At 37.1% G+C, this 23,240-nt stretch overlaps 1 protein-coding gene across 4 annotated transcripts in view; it reads left to right on the top strand.

The window, feature by feature from the left end:
- LOC126247510 (serine/threonine-protein phosphatase 6 regulatory subunit 3) overlaps window positions 1–22,619 on the top strand; it is a 182,833-nt gene extending 160,214 nt beyond the window's left edge. For 3 of the 4 annotated variants that reach the window (XM_049948489.1, XM_049948490.1, XM_049948487.1), the window contains 4 exons: window positions 7,099–7,195; window positions 7,290–7,376; window positions 10,228–10,467; window positions 20,170–22,619. In XM_049948489.1, the coding sequence (XP_049804446.1) occupies window positions 7,099–7,195; window positions 7,290–7,376; window positions 10,228–10,467; window positions 20,170–20,233 (488 nt within the window). In that variant the 3' untranslated portion in view covers window positions 20,234–22,619. The remainder of the gene's footprint in view (window positions 1–7,098; window positions 7,196–7,289; window positions 7,377–10,227; window positions 10,468–20,169) is intronic. The other variant, XM_049948488.1, reaches the window with a different exon arrangement.
- Window positions 22,620–23,240: the final 621 nt, after the last annotated feature.

Below are 23,240 nucleotides of genomic sequence, written 5' to 3'. Positions count from 1 at the left end.
AACAGCTTCATTTTTCAACAAGACAGGGCAACCCCTCACTGCAGTTGCCATGTATGCGAATATCTGAATGAAACACTACTGAGCCATTGGATTGGTCATCGAACGCCGGTAAATTAGCACTTCTCAGATGGCCTCCATGGTTTCCAGATATGACACCCTGTGACTCCTTTTTGTGGGATTACATTAAGGACTCTGTGCATCAACACTGCCTCAGAACCAAGGAGAGATGAACAACATGATCTGTACTGCCATAACATCAGTGATGATGAACATGCTTACTCAAGTATGGGAGGAACTTGAGTATCAATGTAACATTGTTTGTGTCACTGGTAGAGGACATATTGAACATTTGTAATCTAAAATTGAGATATTTGTGAATGTGTGTCCCAACTTTCATAGTTGTATTTCTCACAGTTTAATAAGTATATGCATTCAAAATACATATATTCTTTTTGAAGTATCCTGTATAAGAAAACAAATTTTAATAAAAATAATCAGGGAAAACAAAAAGGTAGATAAATAAAATTTGAAACTATAAAATAGTTTATAATGATGATGGTGATTCCTAAACATAACATTAACACAGTTTGAGAATTAAGACAGTTGCTCACACTTAAAGTGATATGGGGCAGACACACTAGATGATTTCCTTTTTTTTTTTTTTTATATATATATATATATATATAGAAAAGAGAGATGTCATAAAACTAGCAGTCACCTCCTATGGTTCCGTACATAATGGGAACTACTGAATTGAAGGCGTGACATTTTTGGAATTTTCTGTGCTATACTTTCAGCTGTGCGTTGTACAACAAGTCTTCACAAATAAATTGGTAGTTTTTCTAAAATTATTTGATTAGCACTTTGCATTATGTAGAGCAGTATTACATGTGTTATTTTACTTAATAATGATCATTATTGTAGATACAAGATAGGTATTTTAACATATCCTTTCTTTTGTTGTCCCAGTAGTTGCTGCATTAACCCTGCTGTTCTGTTCGGGTCTATATGACCCGAAACGAATATGAACGTTATTTTACATTATGTAAATACCAATATATATTTATGAAACTTTGTGACTTTGTCTGAAAATGGATGAGCAGCATGTGTTTTAAAAGGTTTTAAAAAAGTTTAAGAAGTTTGGGCTTCAACTGTAATAGTTGCATATGTAATGTTCGGGTCATAATGACCCGACACAAATATGTTTAGTGTAACTCGTATTTATTTCTAAAATCTGGAAATGGCGAAAATTATTTTTGTTGTGTTGTGTGGGAATAGTGACTGCATCATTCCAACTTACTCTCAACAATCACCTAAAGCTCCATGCGTTCACAACAATGGGCTTGTTTGTTGCTTTCCCCAGGAAATAATAATTGGCAGTTCTCAATAATTGGAATGCTTTGTTTCTGCCCAGTTTGACTTGTGACACCATGGCGATGAGACCATTGAATGATCGTGAGTTGGAAGAAATAGTAAATGCCTCACCAGATGAAGGATCACTTTCTGAGTTTGAAGATCACATCAGCAATGCATCTGAAAGCGAGTGTTCCGATGACAGTTACGACAGTCCACAGCCCATACAAAATAGTGTAGAGACTTTTCTTTCTAAAAATGGGAATATAGAATGGCAGTTGCATCCACCAGCACAACATGGTCGCCTACCAGCTTCGAACATCATCAAGAGTACCCCAGGAGTTACCAGGTATGCAGTCAGCAGAATATCTGATGTAAAATGTTCATTTGAAGCAGTATTTCACACAGCGCTTCAAAATGAAATAATAGAGATGACAAATATTGAAGGGCAGCGAGTTTATGGTGAACAGTGGACAGATATTGATGGTTCTGTTTTCCATGCATACTTAGGACTCTTACTCCTAGCGGGTGTATATCGATCTCATGGGGAGTCTACAAAAAGTTTGTGGGATAAAGATACTGGGCGAAACATATTTCGAGCAACCATGTCTCATGAAACATTCTGTAAGATATCACGTGTCCTGCGATTTGACAAGAAATCTACTAGAGAGGAAAGACGACGTACTGACAAACTTGCCGCAATTCGTAGTATTTGGGAGAAGTGGGTAGAGGTCCTTCCTAAACTGTATAATCCAGGAGAAAATGTTACTGTTGACGAGCAGTTAGTAGCATTTAGAGGTCGCTGTCCATTCAAGCAGTATATCCCAAGTAAACCGGCAAAATATGGGATCAAAATATGGACCATGTGTGACAGCAAAACTTCATACGTACTGAAAGCCCAAATTTATACAGGAAAGGTGAGTGGAGCGGCACCAGAAAGAAATCAGGGAATGAGGGTGGTATCTGATCTCACTTCTGAGTTACGTGGTCAGAATATCACGTGTGACAACTTTTTTACGTCGTACAATTTGGGGCAGCTGCTTCTGAAAAGGAAATTGACTATGTTGGGAACTATACGGAAAAATAAGCCGGAGCTTCCACACAAAATGACCAACAAGGAGGTACACAGCTCTTCATTTTACTTCACAAATGACACTACTGTGGTTAATTATATTCCTAAGAGACACAAGAATGTTGTACTTATGAGCACTCTCCACCATGATGCGGAAATCAGTGACAGGGCTGATAAGAAGCCAAAAATGATTTTGGACTATAATTCAACCAAAGGTGCTGTAGACACGCTTGATCAGTTATTAGGTACATATACATGCAAACGAAAAAGTAATAGGTGGCCAATGATAGTTTTCTACAATATTCTTGATGTTTCTGCTTATAATGCATACGTTTTGTGGATTTCGGTTGACCCTAATTGGAATGCAAGCAAATTGACTAGAAGGAGAATATTCTTGGAGGAACTTGGAAAGTCACTGATAAAAGAACATATTGCATCAAGAACGCATTTCCCAAGAACAGAAGATTCTTTGAGAATGGTCACAAGCATCCAAAACCCGAATGATGTGGGTGGTGTGTCAGAATCGGTAACAACAAGAAAATCTACAAAACGTGCACGCTGTAAGTTCTGTCCATCAAGTAATGACAATAAAACAAACATGGTGTGTGGAAAATGTAGTAAACATATTTGCAAGAAACATGTAACCTACTTGTGTCCACAGTGCAAGCAGTAAGAAAAGAACTGTAGTATTTTATAAGATGATTGTATTGAAAATTCTGTTGTTTCAAATTTATGTGAATACTTGTGCCTAAACTACAATCAGTAAGAAGAGAGGATTCTAAAGTTGTAGTGCTTTCTATGTTGGAATGTAATAAAAAAACTGTAGTGTGTTCTGTACTGTAGTGTGCTCTAAGATGAATATCTGTAATGACAACTGTCTGTTGTTAGAAAATGTCAATACTTACGTCTAAACTGTCAACAATAAGAATAGAAGTATGGAAAAACTGTAGTGCTTTCTAAGTTGAATGCCTGTAATGGAAACTGTCTGTTGTTTCAAATTTATGTGCATATTTAAATGAAAAATATCCCTCAATAAAGTTGTATGCATTGTTATTATTATTATTATTACCATTATTATTATTATTATTATTATTATTATTATTACTAACAAGGTACTGGAATAGAACAACAATGTCGATAGCTAAAACTGTACCAAAATTTATGTTTCTAAAGCATTTTGATATGTCGGGTCATATTGACCCGAACAGTATATATGTCAAGTAAAAGTGAACAGAACAGCAGGGTTAAAATTAATTAAGAATTTGTTCTGCAGTTGGTGATAGAAATATATTAGGATATTTCTCTCTCTCTCTCTCTCTCTCTCTCTCTCTCTCTCTCTATCTCTCTCTCTCTCTCGCTCTCTCTCAGCCCTGTTGTGGAACTACTAGAATGAAATAGTGGTTCAATTAACTATATGCTGCTCCATTCTGCGTGCAATTATGCTACTGGCAGAGGATATCTGAGCGTCTGGTTAACATTGTGTGACATTCAGGGTCTTATCGTGGTGGTGGTAAGGGTTAGCCAGTCATACCTACGACCAAAATTTGCTCAAGTTTTAATTTTTATGTTGGCTCAAAATAGCATTTGAAAAAAAATTTATGCTAGTATATTGTACTGTGGAGGATGGAAAAATTTGTGTATGTAAATCTTTTGTCTGTATAAGAGCATACTTAAAGTTTAAAGAGAAGTGTTTCAGAAAAGTAACTCAACTCCCAGCCCTTTTACTCAGACAATAATTATACCAACTGCACAATTCAGTAATGACTCCATCCATCTCAAAGCGTTGATCTATCAATATCTATCTCTCATTGTCTATAAAGTTACTTCTATTCTTCTGCATTGCTTTGTCAGGAAATTTCTTTGTACTCTACATTTTACTGCAACATGAAAGCTTCTTTCCTTTGTAAAACTATATTTGCACCATGTATCTTTAGTGTGTTGATAATATTCAGGGTTTTGATCAGTGTAGGTCTTTACAACATTCAAACTCTTCATTGTATTTTTTTACATAGAGTTTGGAAAGTTATGTTTTACCATCTAATGGTTATTCAGTGCTCATTTAATCATCCGATGAATTAACTAACAGGTATTCAATGCTCATTCAGTTATCCCGTGAATTAACTTGTTACCTTGTAATTAATAAAGCATACTTCTGCCAGTACATTTTGGTTCCAGAATTGCAAATTTTTCTCCATCAAGCTTAGCTGATACTGTGTTATTGAAACCTTTTGCCCTTATTGCACCTATTTCAGTGCTTGTTCTGTTACCATTTTCTGCTCCATTAAATTGTTCAGAGAATGGCTGAATGTAATTGAAACAAAGTTTTGGTCACCATACTACCACACGGTGATTCACATTTTCAGAAAGGCGAAAGATGAAAACACTTAATGGGCCAGTGGTTTTCCTAATCTTTTGCACAGTTTCAGTACAGACTTAGATGTGAAAAATGCTACTGCCAACTGATGTAGTAGCGAGATACTTCCCTTTGGCCCTACAAAAATGTAGAAGCACGTCCAGTAGCTTCTGAAAATTTTTGACTTTGCAGTAAAAGTATGCATTACAAGGCACTTATAGCCCAATATGACTTAACCGCAATATGTGCATAAATGACTTTAAAAAATATATTAATTTCATTATAATTCTTTATTATGCATCACCCCAAATATACCACTGCAACTTTCATTCTTATTGTTTCTGAAGAAATAATTCGTTGTAATGATAACTGTTTGGTGAAGAATGTGGAGTAAAAAGAGAATAGATTTGAACACAGTATGGGCAAACTTACAGTCTGCCAACTTAGGTGGTTGTCCTAATGCTGCTGCCTGATAGCTGACGTTCTTGTATCATATTCAGTAAGTGTACAAAACTCTGAACACCTATTTCCCAAAAGTGTCAGTGACATATTCTAGATGTGAACAAGAAATGGTTTACGTCTTCCTCTTTGTCACAAGTGTAAATTGGCATATCCAACATACCTGTTCAGTAAAAAATGTTGATTGTTGATCCAAGATTAAGTTAGTGGTTTGAGTACCGTTGTTGTCACGAGAAATCTGATTGTATGTATTCTATAGTGATATACTTTAATGCAGACGGCGTTTGCATCGTGTATCTGGCCAGTTTTCTTCGAATATTCAAGTTTGACATTTGAGTGTTGTGCTTCCTGTGATTTTCCTACACAACTTTTTTTCATTGTTGCTTTATCTTTTCCTAATCTTGAATATTGCTTTTTGCCTTCTACCTTATGAGTACCAACTGTTTCCAATAATTTATTGTTCCCTTACAACTCCCAAAAGCTTCTGTCTTTTCTTATCTTAAAAAAAAAATGGGGATAATGCTGATCTGAGAATAGGCCAGTACCAAAAGCTATGCCATCTTGCTCAAAAAAATTATCATGATAGTATTTTCTAATGCTATTTCTGCATATGTGAGTATCTTGAAGATTGATACTTCTCTTCTGTCATTGTCGTAAGGGGAAATTTGTACAATGCAAATTGTATGTTTGTTACATATATGGTCAAGTTTTAAACTCATTGTGTAATGATCTCATTGTTGTGAATACACTAGTTCATATCCAGTGCTTCTACAGTCTGTCGACTTGATCTTCTTTACTCAATAGCGGGTTGTTAGGCATTGAATGGACAAGTTGTGTAGTGTACTGTACTCCACCTGGGACGCATTCCCCCCCCTGCCCCCTTTCACTTTTACAGTCAGAGTGCGAAGTTACAGCCTATTTGGTCATGTGCGAGCAGAGAATAATGTCACGGATGCTATGGTTTTGACTCCATGCACTAGGAGCATTGCTGTCGTGTCACTTATGTGACGAAGTGGCTGGCCTGTGAGCTTACGTAAGTATGCAAATCAGGCTCACAGGTCACCAATGCCTGCTTGAGAGCAATCTCTGAAACCAAGTCTTACCCTGCCTTCTCTTCGTATGAGTTTCTGGTAGTTCTGTTAAGAGACTACATATGAAATTTGTGTGTATATCTTCCTTTACCTTTTCATTGCCTTAATGAACAAATGTGTTATGGACAGTAATATAGAGCAGCCTGTGAAATATATACACATACCATTTTTTTCTCCAGTTCATCATATCTTCCAATTCACTCGCTTCCAAACAAAGATCTTAACCCAGATATCCATAAACAACTGATGTATTAGTACTAGTCTTCAACAGACAGCAGAGAAGTTGTTTCACTAGTGAGACTGCAGCTGGCAGGTATGTAGTGCAGACACTAATTTCACACAAATATGTATTGAGGCTCCCAGCTTAAGAGGAGAAAACATTCTTCTTTTTACTTAATTTTGTATTTTTACAATTATCTCCCATATGTGTAGACTTCGTGATCAGTTGCTCCCTTCTATTAATTCTCTCTAGAGAGGCACACTTTAGTAAATTGTAATTGTTGTTAGTATTGGAAAAGTTGCCATGCTATAGGTTTTCCAGTATTTATGAATGGAATTACATTTATCTTTTGTATCTCATAAAATTCTTACTTTAAGTCAAATTAGTCATTTTTACTAATCACCTTTTTCTTAAGCTGTTGGTGTGTGTGTGTGTGTGTGTGTGTGTGTGTGTGTGTGTGTGTGTGTGTGTGTGTGTGTGTGTGTGTATGTGTGCGTACTTCAAGGTTAATTAATTTTGAAGAGTTTTACATTTCTTCTTTATCTTTCAGCTGTGACTGACTTAGCAGACAAGCTTGGTGCTATGGGAATTAATAAATTGAATGAACATTTGAACGCATTGGAAACAAATGCCTGTGAACCTACTGGGTAATAATATGATAAAAAATTGATTTCATTAATATAAAATAATGTGAATTGTATCTGTTTGTTATTTTTTATTTACTTTTTCCTTTTGTTACAGATCTCTTCCAAAATCAGATGATAATGCAAATTGCAGCTCATCCTTAGAAAATGATGCTCAGCTGTTAATGGACAACTACAGGTACATGTACGTTATTGAATACATTGAAATTTCTAAGGTTTTTTAAAATTGAGAACATTAGTGACTTTATTATATGTTATGGGAATTGTATAAATATTGTTTCTGATAATCTTGGAAAAGGAAAAGAAGAACAATAAAAATTTAGTTCCAAAAGAATTAACTGCAGAAAATCCATGTAGTTTTTAACCTGAATTTTAACTGTAGTAAGAGACAAAAAACCAATCGTCAGTATTAATGGTGGATAAGCAAATACAATTTTTAGGACTGGTTTAGCCATCACGTTTTCAATATCAGAGTGAGCACAAACAATTGAGGTGTCAGTACATAAGATGGGGGGAACATCACAGTTTCACTGCATATAATTTTGGTCTCTCACATTAAATGTATTTGTTTTAACAAAGTATCTTTCATTTCATCTGCACACAATTTCTTTGGGTGAGATGGCATAGTTGTTGAAAGTGGACTATTCTAATTTAGAAGCAGCTGAGTTCAGATCCCTGTCTCACCATCCTGAGTCAAATTTCCTTCACTGCAAGGAACCAGGGATCCTTCAACCAGCTTGATGACATTTCTTGCCACACTCCTTGTCCAGCTGAACAGTTGCTTAGTCATTTATGCCATTGATGGGAACAGTTCATAAAATGTCGAACACTCATTCTTTGCATGGATGATGTTTTGAAATGCATCTCTTCTTTTATTATAAAGTAGTGCTAAAGTCTTATGGTTTAATAATGCATCACTGTGGTGATTTGTTGTTATGGAGACGAGATAAGTGGATTCAGCAATGCGAGAGAGAGAGAGAGAGAGAGAGAGAGAGAGAGAGAGAGAGAGAGAGAGAGAGAGAGACGGGGGGGGGGGGGTCGTTATTCTTACACATACTTAATATTGTTTTGAAAACTGGAATGCCATGTTGCTTAAGGCAGCCATAAAATTTCTTCCAGCAGTGAAAATGTAACAGTTCAAAATAATTGTTAAAAACTGTTTAAATATAACATTCACTGTAAAGTGGAGAATTCATGTTTAAAATTTAATTTGTTCATGTCTGAAATATTATACTCATGTATGAACTGTTCAAGAAATCTTTGAATTTTTTTAAAAACCCCTTCAATAATTAACATACCTTCACTCTTGCAAATCCCCTATCCCACGCTCCCCACCCTCACCCAACCTCATGTTACATCTTTTTCCTTTTTCATAATTTCTCAATTGAAGTTCAACACCTTTTGTAGCTTCCTTACAGTTTTGTAATCATCCCTTTTCTGTCTCCTCTTAGTGCAGTTTGTTACTTTTTCATTCCTTTCTGTAGTTACTTCAAGTATTTTGTCCTTCTTGCCAGTTGATGATTTGTTTTCATCTCAAAGTATCTGGTTTTTCATATACATAAAATAAGGGAAAGGCAACCTCTTACCTGTAGCAAATTTGGGTGTGGAGTGTAGGACCATGCATCAGGAAACATTATTCACACTACCTTTCGCGCTCTCGCTGTTTTTCTAGCGCGCGCGCGCACGCGCGCACACGCACACACACACACACACACACACACACACACACACACACAACCTAAATGTACACTCCTGTGACTATGTCAAAATGTAGTTTTTCTTATCATTAGCTGCTTTCATTGTTGTCAGATATGTTGTGGCTTTCTTCATTTTTTTAGATTATACACAACAGGGACAACTTGTCTGAGAATTGTGTATTTTCACTGCTGCGTTCTGTAAACTCTTCTTCCTTTTCGCAGGTTTTGTTACTGCTTATAACTTCCTATCTTCAAAAAAACTGCTCCATATAAGCTGGATTTTTTACAGCTCATTGTGGGTTGTCTGGAATAATTTGGTGATCCCATCAGTACTTGTAACACACATTTCATTGAATAATTTTAGCATGATTTAGCTCATGACATGGAATTTTATATGGATCCATTACATTTTGTTGTGCACATTGTTCTGAAATACAGAATACCATATTTATCCAGTTCTAGGACAGGGGGAGCAGAACCTCAAAAATCGCAAAATTTTTTGGAAGAAATAGCGAAATATTTGTGACAACCAAGATCATAAATTTCATAGGTGATTGTTTCATTCACAGCAGTTCCATTGGTGCTGTGAGGTTCCACACTAAATATCTCGTAAACTGCGACATATTCAGAAGAAACTGCCAAATATTTGTAAAAGCTGAGATTATAAATTTCACTGATGCTTGTATATAGAAATACATTGACTCTCTTCTCACCTCTCATTGGTTAATTGAAGCTATCATACCAGATAATGGTACCGATGATGATGATGATGATGATGATGATGATGATGATGATGATGATGGTTGTAAAAAGTAATACCACAGACAACTGCCTTAAATAGTAAACAAAGAAAGAATTGGAGATAAAAATGAACACACACCTTATTTTAAAAAAAATTTATTTCTCCCTGTTTTGTCAACATGCATACAATCAGTAAATGGCTTAAGTTTATTCAGAAATGGTGTTAACTCTTTTAGCCACATAATTGAAATCAGTGAAACAGTTTGTCATTTTGAGTAGTTAAAAATAATATTTTGTCAAAGACTCTCTTTAATTAAGGGATTGTCTTATATATTCAGGGTTATCGAATACCCAGATAAATACTGTAGGTTATTGTTTTGCCTTGTTGCCACTGTCTAGTTTTCCTCCATTTTCCATAATATTTGGCTCATTGTGAAATACCTGTAGTTGCAAGAAGTCCATCAGCAGGTGCTACTTTCGCTGTGGATGTGTAGTGACAGTGACTTAATTGTTTCAACTGTATTATTGATTTGTAACATGTTAAAATTAATGAGTAGTTCATAATGGTTTGTGAACAATAAGCTTTTACAATTTCAGATTCTTATCAGCCCAGGGCCTAATGACAGTCCCCTCAGCCTGTGATAGTAGTGACTGCAATAGCAGTTCAGCTGGCAGTGAGAATACATCTACCATTGTTAATAATAGTGCAAGCAGCAGTAAACAAACTGAAGAACAACAACACGTGCTCTTGCCAAATACTGAACTATTAGTTGCAGAGAATGGACCAATAGATCCAAACATCCCTGCAGAAGTGGAGGTAGCTGCTGCATTGCCTATGTGAGTAATCTCTTCTAATTTGTTTTAAAATCAAACATAAATTGAGTAAGTGATGGACACAATTTATAAGAGTAACATGTCACCTGAAACACATTCTCTTCTGATACGCAACATTCTTGGAATCCTATCTACTAGCTTCTGACTTACAACTTTGTCCCCCTTGACTTTTAACTCTTGTCATGAGGAAAGTAAGCATACTGTGCTGCAAGGAAAGATTTATGTTACCACAGGTTAAAAGAAAGAGGTTGAATTAACTAAAATAAAGCTGCATAAATTATTGCAGAGTGGCAGGGAAGTGGAAGGAATTGGCTGGTTTGCGGTATTTAGTAGAAAAAAAATTGCACACGAATTCTCAGGCACCATGACCCAATGAAAAATACAATAAAATAAAGTGTCACTGACAAAAAATCTTTAAAACCAATTTTCTTCAAATTACAAGTGACACACATTGGTTTGTGTTGCCATCAGCAACTCTTATAAATAAGAAACCTGCCACCAAAAGCTCCTCACAAATAGCTGGTAGCTATTTCAGCACTGCAGATGGCATAGTTGGTGCCGGGACGCCAGCACATTCAGCAACACTTCCAACTTGATCAGCAGACAAGGTCATTGCTCTCACTCAGCTGCAATCAAGGGCTCAGACACCTGTTCAATGTCGTAATGTCTTGTCTTGACTCAAGAGACTCCATAGCAGCAAGTATTGTCTGCTTTCATTTAAGCAGAGCCTGTTCAGTCTTGTCGCTTGGCGCGGCTGCCAGGAAATTCGAATGTTATGTGGTCGCAAACAGAAATTTCCTATGTCCATCATGTCACGTCTTCCCTCCACCAAAAAATCTCTCTCGATGGGAATCTCTCGGTAGAAATTAAAAAAAAAATGTGTGTGTTAGGTTTGCCAACTGACAGTGAAATAAGTTATAACAAAAATACTAACAACTGAACAGTTCCAGCAATGTATGCTGTTTAACTACAATGCTGAAAGGCACCCTCCTCACCACCACCACCACCACCACCACCACCACCATCGCCACCCCCCCTGACCTTCCAACAATCTCAACTCAAAATGAGGACAACTAAGGCTGAAGAAGACTTTAAAATACAGAATGCATTTCTTAAAGATATAGAACTCCGCTAATGAGGAAACCAAAATGCAACATACATTTAGTATACATTGTATTTAAAATGGGGAAAGATACAAGAAACAGGTAAACTTACTATGAAGACTTTCACTACCGAATGTCACAGCTGATGATGTGTGTTCTGTGCTGTATGACTGTGGTCAAAGTAACTTTTAGGCTCAAGTTTTGTCCAGAGCTGTGCTGGACATTCTGGAGGTGCTCCGAAAATGTCCAACATAGCTCTGGATGAGACGTCAGGATCTGAAGAGTAAACAGTTCATAATGTTAAATTTTATGGCAGATTAAAACTGTGTGCATGACAAAGACTCGAACTTGGGACCTTTGTCTTTCTCTCTATCTACTGAGTTACCTAAACCCAACTCGGGACCTGTCTTCACAGCTCTATTTCCACCAGTACCCCATCTCCTACCTTCCTAACTTCTGAGCAGCTCTCCTCTGAAACTCCTGGGAGAAAGGATATTGCAGAGACATGGCTTACCCACAGCCTAGGGGGATGTTTCCACGATCAAATTTTCACTCTTCAGTGGAGTATGGCGCTGATATGAGACTTCCTGGCAGATAAAAACTATCTGCCGGACCAAGTTTCGATCTTGGGACCTTTGCCTTTGTAGGGCAAGTGCTGTACTGGCTAAGCTACCCAAGAAAGACTCATGATCTGTCATCAACGTCCGAATAAGCCTCATTTCAGCACAGTTTTAATCTGCCAGAAAGTTTCATATAAGTACACACTGTGCTGCAGATTGAAAATTTCATTCTACAGCTCATAACATTATTTTCAAAGGTAAAATCTCAAATCAGACATTCAGTGCAAAAACCTAGGTAATATTTTATGCACATTCGAAAACCAGACAGTATTGTTAGCCATTCAAAGATCTAAGCCATTTTAACTGGCCTCTTCAGTTGATATCTTTAGTGAAGTCATTAATAGGAGAATTATCAGTCATAAAGAGAAAGTTCAATCTTTCACAAACTTACATGGATTTAAAAATTATTTGGAATTCATACCACATTTTCACCCTAATTATGAACAATCCATGGTTCGGTTTATGATATATTGACACAAAAAAATTCTCTGGTCCGAGGGTTCTTGACTGGCAGGGTGACCGGAGTTAAAAACCTGAGAATCTAAATTTGTCTGTAGACCTGGGCAAGAACTTCCCCATTACATGTGCGTCCCATGACCCTTTCTTGTCCACTTTTTACATGAGTGTCATGCTAGCCTTCCTCATCCACCTTGTATGTGTGTTCCCTGTCGCCCTTTCTTAACACGCATCGTACAGCTGTCCTCTTCTTTGCAAGCCTCTCCCACTTCCCTTGATCACTCTTGCTCTCTTACGTTCTTAAAGCTGCTTCCTTCCCTTCCATCGTTTCTTCATTTTCAACAATTGTGGTAGCTGTAGTCAGCACGTGGGAAGGCTATCCCTAAACAAGAATCATAAATGAAATTACTGAGGAAGTGTAGAATGCAGGTGATTTATGGCTACATGTGTTTGAAACATCTTTTGCAATAATATATCAAATGATTTAGTACAATATTTAAAAACTGTCATTGTATTCAAACAGAAGTTTTTCTTCAGCAGTGAAGCTTACAAGGCATATGTCAATAATCACTTGTTAGCAGTAATATCTAATGCAAACAGTAATGTTAAGACATATCCAGTTTGTACTAGTGGCATGACAAGGTGACCAGTGGAACAGTAAGACTTTTATATTTACTCCAAGAAATTCCCCTTAAGCTTCATTGCCAAAGTAAGACATCATTGACTGAAAATGATCACGTTATTGAAACTTGCTTTTGACAGAATAAGACAATATTTTTAAATACATTTAAGCTGTGGCATACAGCTCATGCAAAATATTTTATAGTACAATGTCTGCTACAAAAAGAATTTCTGGTATGCAAAAAATTTAGTCTGAGTGTGTTCCATTAAAATATATTGTGTGTGGAAATAAGTTCTTCAAATAAAAACTGTAATCTTTTAACGCCGGACCAGGTCAGATTAACCTGATGAGTGTGTAGAGCGGAGACAAAAGCCAAGTGAAATACCAAGGGGAATTATGTAAGGAATTCAGCATCAGAACAGGAATGAGACAAGGTGAAGCCATTATACCTGCGGTTTTTAATATGGTGCTAAATAAAATAATTCAGAAATTGAAAAGAGAAGGCAAAAGTGTGAAGCTAAATGGAAAAACAAAGTTTTTGGGATATGCAGACGACATTGCAGCCATAGCGAAGTAAGAGGAAGAGATGGCAGAAACCATAGAGGACTTAGCAAAGAATGCAAGTAAAATTGGACTGAAGATTAACAGGGAGAAGACTGAAATGATTGAAGTATCAGAGAATTCCCTAACAAGCTCCATTACAGATTGGAATATGGAACATAGCCAGAGTGGGAAATTTTAAATATCTTGGTACCTGGTTCAACAGGCATAATAACCTATAACATGAAATTAAATTCTCAATGGGTGCAAAAACTTACCACAGTCTGAAGCAGATACTGTCATCAAAAAATTTCTCAGCTAAGATCAAACTTAAAAGCTTATAATGCAGTGGTAGTACTTGTGTTGTTATATGGGTCAAGAACCTTAAGCACAAGAGAGAGAGAGAGAGAGAACCTATTGGTCTTTGAATGGAAAATTATGGGAAAGATGATTGGACCATTCTACACTTGGAGACAAGAAAAAAGAAGAACTGTACAACATGATGAAACAGCTGAATATCATGCGGAAATGAAAGCATGGAGAATTAGCATGGCATGGCATGGGACATTGCCAGGAGGTCATACACATACCAGGCCAAATCTGTGTTTACAGGAAAACCTGGAGAAACTTCCTGGCAGATTAAAACTGTGTGCCCGACCGAGACTCGAACTCGGGACCTTTGCCTTTCGTGGGCAAGTGCTCTACCATCTGAGCGACTGAAGCACGACTCACGCCCGGTACTCACAGCTTTACTTCTGCCAGCATCTCGTATCCTACCTTCCAAACTTTACAGAAGCTCTCCTCCTTCTGTAAAGTTTGGAAGGTAGGAGACGATATACTGGCAGAAGTAAAGCTGTGAGTACAGGAGGAGGAGAGCTTCTGGAAAGTTTGGAAGGTAGTATACGAGATACTGGCAGAAGTAAAGCTGTGAGTACCGGGCGTGAGTCGTGCTTCGGTAGCTCAGATGGTAGAGCACTTGCCCGCGAAAGGCAAAGGTCCCGAGTTCGAGTCTCGGTTGGGCACACAGTTTTAATCTGCCAGGAAGTTTCATATCAGCGCACACTCCGCTGCAGAGTGAAAATCTCATTCTGGAAACCTGGAGAACTTGTGCAGTTGGAAGATTTTAAAGTGATGGTAAGATGAACTACAGGAGGACCTTCAGCTGCTGGATGTTCATAAGAACTGGATCCAAAGTGCGCAGCGTCGCCATGTGTAGGAACATTGTAAGGTCAGTGCATGATCTTCAGGGTCTGTGATCGCCGATCACCAGTATGATGATACACTGTAAAGGTACGGAAGATTTCAACACAGTTAATGGATTGCTTTGTTTGATAGTGAGACAGCACAAGTTCTTGACAGACCCTTTACAAATTAGATAATACAGTTCATGACATCCTTTAATTCTAGAAGTTGTATTTCACTGCTTCAATTTGTACTAAGATGTTGGCTTGTGAAAATTCCCTAATATGTGGTTTCGATGCTATTGCATTAAGTGTTAGAATAAACACCCTAACTGATTAGAGAAACAGCACAATGAAAAGAAAATTCAATACAAAAAATGGATGATCGATACAGATTGAACACCCATTATGCTCGATGAACTGGGAAGGTATCTGCTAGTACATTCCTTGTGGCCCAACTAAGATGTTTGTAACAGCACTGATTCCATTATACTTGGCGGCAGTATGGGACATTGCATTTTCATATAAGTAAATTACCATTTTATACCCACCCTTGATACTGAGGCTTGGCCAATAAGTCTGACATGCAGCTTCATTTTTTGTCTTGGTGGATTTGAGTTTCTTGTCTACTGCAACAAATACACGACCTCCATTTCCCTGTCCTTTTGAAATACATGCAGATTTTCCCGTGAGTCTTGTTGCTATCAATTCCAGGTTTCAACCAACTCCCTGTACCTAGTATTATTTGAGTTTCACTGTTTTTCAGGAGCACTTCAAACTCTGTCACTTAGTTGCGAATGCTTTGAGAGTTAACCATTAGGATTTAAATATTCTCATCTGTGAGAGGCATTTCTTTCGATTGTACGCTGATACTTCTGGGCTACTTACAGCTGTTGCTATCCAGATTGGATAGTGAGTCACCTAATGTAAAAGAACCGTTGTATGCATCCCACACACAGTCTACTACCTGAGTAGTAGTGTCCGGTAAGTTGTGTACACTTGACCTATTTAGGGGAGACCCTACAGTTCTCAACTCTATGGCGCAAGTTCAGGAAGTTGCAGCCTAGCTTGTCACAGAACCTTCAGAGTATCTGTTCAGTCCTTCCAATCAACTTGGAACCAAAGGGCCACAATCATTTCTGGGGACAATGCTGCAAATTGTGAGCTTCCTTGAAATTCCAAGCACAAAGTTAGTCTTCTCAACCTTCTCTGTCAGTCACTGGAATGACCCAAGTATGACCTAGGAACCCAGAGAACAGGCATCACTTGTTCCAATGTGTGCCACAATCTGCAGTTGGCTGCACCCTGTTCTCTCAGTGGCTACTGGAATAGCCTCTTATTAAACATGTTGAATGAAGCCCCCAGGCACACACTGAGTTCTCCTGGTTTCTTTTCCTGTCATTTGCTGCCAAAATTCCCCCAAGGGGTACCATCATTCACCATATGTTTGAACTGCGGACAATCAGTAAACCCCTACCTTTTTGCATTTGCCTCCTTTTGACAAAACTGGTTGTTGCTAAACAGGTGAACTGAGTCCCACTTGCTCAATTTCAGTGAAAGACAGCAGCTCAGACTTGTTGTTTAGGGGGACTCCTTCCTGGTCCCCATCCACTTTGCACAGAATGTCTAGATCTACCAATGCCATGCCACTCACTCTCAAGTGGATGACAGATCATGTACTTTCTGCAGACAAGACAAGGATCCCCAGGAGAAGATAGTACTTAAGATACCTTTGGATCAGTGTCAGAGTAAATGACTCTCAGGAGCTCACCCAACACACTGTTTCACACTGTTTTGTAGCAGCCACTAATCGTTTGACAATAGGCAGTGTGATTTACAGCTGCTTCAGTATGTCAACCATTCACAAGTGGGGCTGCATTCTGGCTGGTGCAATGTATTGCACTTGCTGATTACCTTTTTGTCTGTTGAGCTAAAAAGTTGCTAATTCTGTGTAAGAATTGAAGCAAATAAACAAAATGAGATTTCTATTAAGGCAACACAAAGACTTGTGGTAAAAATTACTATTTTCCTAAAACTTTTTGAGGGTATTTGTAGTCATTAGCAAATTCAAAACTGAGTTATTTTACAATAAATGTACATAATACATAGGGCTGCTCCTCTTCAGGGGACAACTAGATGTAACACAATATATATAGAGTTCAAGCTCACCAGTCATTGGACCATCTTCTTCTGTGCGGATGCACAAACAGCGCCCGAACTCTTACAGGAATCGGCAGTAAAGCTGCGAGTAATGAGTATAATTGGCAGGGGCACTGTGAATATAGTGCGGGACAATAAGTTGCGAATGTGGGTCTCACGGGAGGCGTGCCAGTTGCAATATCCTCTGTGTCCTCAATGCCTCAGATGGATAGAGCATCTGCCATGTAAGCAGGAGATCCCGGGTTCGAGTCCCAGCCGGCGCTCACATTTTCGACTATCCCCGTTGACTTACATCAATGCCTTTATGCAGCTAGGTGTATTCATTTCATTGTAATTTCATGATATGTTCATTAGAATGTCAGCTACAAAAATTAAATCAAGTAGATTTACTACAAATTATCCATAAATTATGCGAAGGACAATGGTAGCTTCTGAAAATTCTCAAAAATGCATGTTTGTTTGCGTTGATATTCAATGAAATTCAGGGGTGATGTATTCTTTGGCAATAACTGTGAACCACAAATGCTGATTTACTACGAAATAAGTTACATATTCAAAAGACTCGTACTGGTGACTCTTTACGTTCAGAGGTTTTTCGCTGTTCTGACATGCATTTTGAATAAACAGCCTAACTATTGTGGCTGATAAATATTTGGTACATACACGCACTCCAAAGAGATCGTCCATTAATTTACTTAAGGAATTTAATGTATTTAAAGCTACAGTGCCTGTTACAAACTCCTGTAGGTGCAGTTCACTTCCAAATGGCTGATAGTAAGATCAGAGTTTGCACTAGATGTACTGTTACTCTTGCTGGTGCTACCATTACCATCACAAATGCCATATTAGACCTCACAATGGAATACTGTCTGATAACTAACCACACATATAAGCACATGGTATGCTGTGTGTGTGTGTGTGTGTGTGTGTGTGTGTGTGTGTGTAATGCTTTTCACAACTTTAACTTGTCCATGCACTGATAAGCCAAAACCTTATGATCGTAGCCCACCATGAGATTAAATGCCACCTGTTGGTGTTGTGGACATGTGGCAAGTAAGTAAGGTATATAAGTGGATCAGAGACAGATGGGGAATCATTCTAGTGACAATCTGAGCTACGAATGGGGAAATCCACTGCCACTGCCACTGATTTTCTCAAACTTACAACGAGACCACATGATAGACGAATTTTTGTAATTTTTCGTATCGATAGTATGTGAAATTTAGAACTAAAATATTGATGTAACAAAGCAGTTTGATGCAACTCTAAAAAATTCTTGAGAAAACTGACTTTGAAGTTTTCTGTCCATCTTCATTACGTTAAAATAGGTCAATTTTTCGAGAAGTAACGTAAGTATGTTGGAGAGTGCTCACCTGACATGTATGGGTCCTGGGTTTGAGTCCCAACAGATTCAGAGTTTTAAACGAATGTTCTATAAGCATTTCTGTGAAGAGTAATGTATACAAAGATGGAAAAAGTTATTAGTGTTAGAGGATGGTAATCACTGGATTAAGTCTGCTTTCGATCATCTCCCCCCTCCCCCCTTCTCCGCCCTTTCACCTCTCCCTGCTCAATTCCAAAACCTATATCATTTAAATATTTAAAATTCATCAGATAAGTATAAATTAATATTTGTGTGTCACGTTTTTTTAAGAAAAATTCAGTTTCTATTTCTAATAAAATCCAGCTCCCTTTGCAAATATAAATTTCAAACTACCGATTTTTTAAGATTTTTGATGAAGATTATTGAAATTAAAAAAAAAAAAAAAATACAAATGAATTTTTTCCCATCTTTATGTATTTTATGCTTCACTCAAATGCTTACAAAACGTGCATCTTTGTTTGAAAATTTGAATCTGCCTGGAATCGAACAGAGGCTCCCCTGCATGGCAGGTGAGCCCCAGAGCCAGGGCACTTGTCAGAAAAGTGACATTACATTAACGTGTTAAAACATGTTTGGGAAGCTTCAAAGTCAATTTTTTTGAGAGTTGCAGCAAAATAAAATAAAATAAAATAAATAATTGCCATGTGATCTTGTTAGATGGTTATAATAGAAGTAAGTCTGGAAACAGAAATCTTGTAAATGGAGAAGCTATTTGTGTGTGGCTGCCAGTAGGATCTGTTGAAAGTGCTTGAAGGATGGTGAAAGCACTAGCAGGTGACAAGGTGTTGGACATTCAAGCCTCATCACAGAGTATAAAGGCTGGAGACTTGCCCACTCTGTAAGGCAGGATAGGCAGTGATTTGTGGCAGAGCAGCACAATGCTCACGGAGCCACAAATTTTGGGAGCAAATTTGCAGCATACAACCCCTGTATGTTCCCATATCGACACCGTAACATTGTCAGTTAAGGTGGCGGTGGCCACAGGTTCATTGGGCTTGGACTGTGGCTCATTGGGACTGGATCAGTGGAAGAGTATCCGCTGGTCAGATCCAAAAATATATATCTGTCCACATTAAAAGATGAGAATAGGGTTGCGTTGGTTTCGGGAGTGTGAAAGTGAATTCTTGTTGATGCCTTTCCTACCAAATTCACTTTATCCAAACACACAAGGGACGCTATAAGGCACTAATTTTATGCCCCTAAACCAATGGACTGTAATTTATGGGAACTTTGTGACTTGTTCATAGGCATCTGGTGCCACATACCTGTGGAAACGTATAAAGGGCTGTAGAATCCAAGCAGTGAAGATAGCTGCTGTAATTAAATTCACACACACACACGGTAGTTATTGAAATAACTTAATTAAAGTATTTTGTTGAGAAATGGAATATGCTATGTTTGGCAGTACAGGGTTTGTACTCATGCATGTCTTCCATTTCCTTTGAATGTAGGGGAGGAGGAGATAAAATTTCTGCTTTGGTCTTTGGATTCATACTGGCTATTTCATACACTTCTCTCCATTTTGTTTGTATTTTTAATTATGGTAATTACTAAGTAAATCATAAATTTGATGGGGGAAGAGGATATGCCTTGTTTGTTCTATGAAGTTTAGTGTACATAACACATGATATTGTTTCAGGCCCAAATTGAGTGACACATCACCACCTGCAGAAAATCCCAAGACTTCCAATGGGCCTGTTTGAAACTCAGTTTCTGACTCTGAACATCAGTCATATCAGTGGAATTGGCCTATTGTGTATTCTTGGTGAATAGGCATCCTGCCTGAAAACTGAGTTCTGGAAAAACTGTTTACATTTTGAATTGGGCAGGTACTATTGGTTATGGGATTGTATTCCATTGCTGAAACATGGTTTCTATAGGAGGAACAAGAGGACTGAACCTAACTGTAAAATAGTGTTCCTTAAAAGGTGCTCAATAACTTGTATTAATTGTATTATACTCCTGTGAGGTTTTGACTGGGGGAAGTTTAAGCTCCTTTTTTATGTTGCAAATTTACTGAAAAATGTGTAGGAAGTGGAATTTTTAGAAAGCAGCAAAAGGTGCCTATGCTTACAAAAATAAGTGTTCAAAGTGATGAAAGTGATCTTTTAAACATGAAATTCTGTTTAAAAATTGTTGAAAATTGTTATTTAGCGTGGAATGGGATACGTAATTTAAAATCTCAAAACAGTACTGACTTGAAAAAACAATCTGTGCTGAAAGAATATTCTGTGAAGGGTGCGTATAATGATCTGTGTGTATATGTTAGTGTCTATACATGATTGTGGGTGTGTGTGTTTAGTGTGCCCTTGTATATTTGTGGACATGAAATGGCACACTTGCATGTTAAGATTGTGTACTTCATCCTCAGGAATTTATCATCGTTGAAAAGACTCCTGTAAATAGATTGAGTTGTTAGATTAAAATATCAGAGCGTGTATTTATTTTAATTTTTTAGAATATGTGGATGTACATGTAATTGGAGTGTAAACCTGTTCCTTACGATTTCTGTGATTCATGCAGGTGCCTCTTTGTAAGGGAAAGATTATTGTAAGAAATGATATTGTCTATGCTTCCCATTGAGAGACAGAGTGAACTATTACTAATTGTTTTGTGATTAGTTTTGTAATATATGTTCATTTGAGCCATCTTAACATGAATGTTACCTTTACGGGAGTACTGCAATCCAAAATTGTGTCTTCAGATGGTGGCATTGCTTCAGGAATGCATTTGCAGTTTTTGATACTCTAATCTTATTTATTTTTGCACATTTTTGAAGTTCTTCCATCATCTCATTTTATCAAATTGTAAAATGTAGCAGTATTACTTTAGCAGGAAAGGTACAGCATATAGCAGTTTGAAAGTCACCTTTATATGTATCTTTTAATAGACAAACTTAAGTACTGCCTAAATCATTCTTATTGGCAAAGAGCTGTGCAATCTATTCAGTATTGTATGTGTCTGTGGAAGTGTTCATATGTTCCCATTACTTTGTTTCCTTAAAGTGGTCAGTATGGATCATTAGTTGCTTCTGTTACATATCATAAAATTATTTCCTTCTATTGTTTTTAGTGACTTAGATTGTATGTGCAATAAGTTTTGGACAATAGAGCTGTTTATTTTCAAAGGACAGTTTGTTGAATTTGCAATATAAAAACACCACTCCATGGAACAATATATTGAGAGCAATGGAATACAGGCCCAGCCCTCACCAGTCTGTAAATGATGGAGTCACATGTAGAGATAAATGCAAACAGTAGCTTCAAGTAAAAAAAAGAAGGAAGAAAGAACTCCTGTGCATATTTGTTACCGAATGAATGGTTATTATATTGGCATATCGATAATTGTTGCAGTTGAAAAGCAATACTAGTATAAATACTGTATCACTTCATTATTAATACTTCCACAGTGAAAAAAATAATTTCATAATCAGTTAGATCCATTATTTCCTATCATTATCTTCACTTTTAAAATACAAAGCGATTTTTATAAACATTTTGTGATACCTGTGGTCTTCTTCATGTTGCTTTATTTTGAGACCTTTACATTGATTTCAGTTTTTAACAGATTCTTAATATGACTGTGGTGCAGCTGTATCCTTGTTTTGATCAATTTTATTTTTATGTGATGTAGTTGTTAGAAGATAAATAATTAGAGACCACACAGATTCCATGTCTGAATTACAGACTTTTAGAGAAACTTGAGACTTTTGTGAACATACAGACATATAAGTAATTTTGTTATTTTAATATTGAAGTTTCCAAAGGTTACCACCATTTCTGCCTGTGAATTCATAACCTGTGATATATTAATTTTTTGAAAAGATGCAGTTAAGCTCAAAATATTAAACTTGATGATATTTCAGAAGTGCCAGGGTGCAATTTTGGAATATTCCATGTTGTAAACATTCTTTAGCAGAACTGCCTTATATAAAATGTTAAACACACAAACAGTACAAGTGTTATTTTACATAGTATAACAAGTGGTGTATATGTTGAAATGGAAAATATTGCAACTAGAAATGTGAAAAACAGTTCTTGTTAATGTAAGGTCCAAATTTTATAACCTTATATAATTGAAAATGCTTAATGTTCAAAAGAAAATACAAAACATTTATTATATATTGTTTCTGTTATTGTGCCAATATCAGATTCATGTTTCTAACATTTGTTACAAATGTTATTATATGTGGCCTCTACAGTTTACAGTATTTGTGGATCCTTATGCATGTAAGCTGGAAAACGTTGAACTGACGCAGAATGTATTAAAAAATCCATTGTGATACCTACATTATAGGTTTCTGTAGAAGTAGTGACAATTCTTCGAAAGAGCAAAACATAATGAAAAGTTTCTGTATTCTGACACTGGATTTGAATGCTTTCTCACATATTTAGTTACTGATACCATAGAAGTGGGTTGGAAAGCACCAGGTTTCATAAACATGAAATGATAGTCTGTAGTAAGTTAGTAGCACAAATTACTGTATCATACGTAGTGAATTCGAAAATCTGTCTCACAATCACCCTGAAATCTAGAGGGGGATTAAAAATTATGAGTTTGGGTGTACTGTCATGCTGCCCCATGTTGCTGTTACTTATCAGAATGGTTAATCATATACATTGTTGAGTATTATTATCTGTCTTTCGAGATATGAAGCAATAGGCAGCAACAGCCATTGAAGCGGCTGCTGCAGAGGCATTTCAGAAATGC

This window comes from Schistocerca nitens, chromosome 1, assembly GCF_023898315.1.
Source record: "Schistocerca nitens isolate TAMUIC-IGC-003100 chromosome 1, iqSchNite1.1, whole genome shotgun sequence".
NCBI lineage: Eukaryota > Metazoa > Arthropoda > Insecta > Orthoptera > Acrididae > Schistocerca > Schistocerca nitens.
Note: the sequence above shows the minus strand (reverse complement) of the source record. Positions and strands in the feature narration are given on the sequence as shown.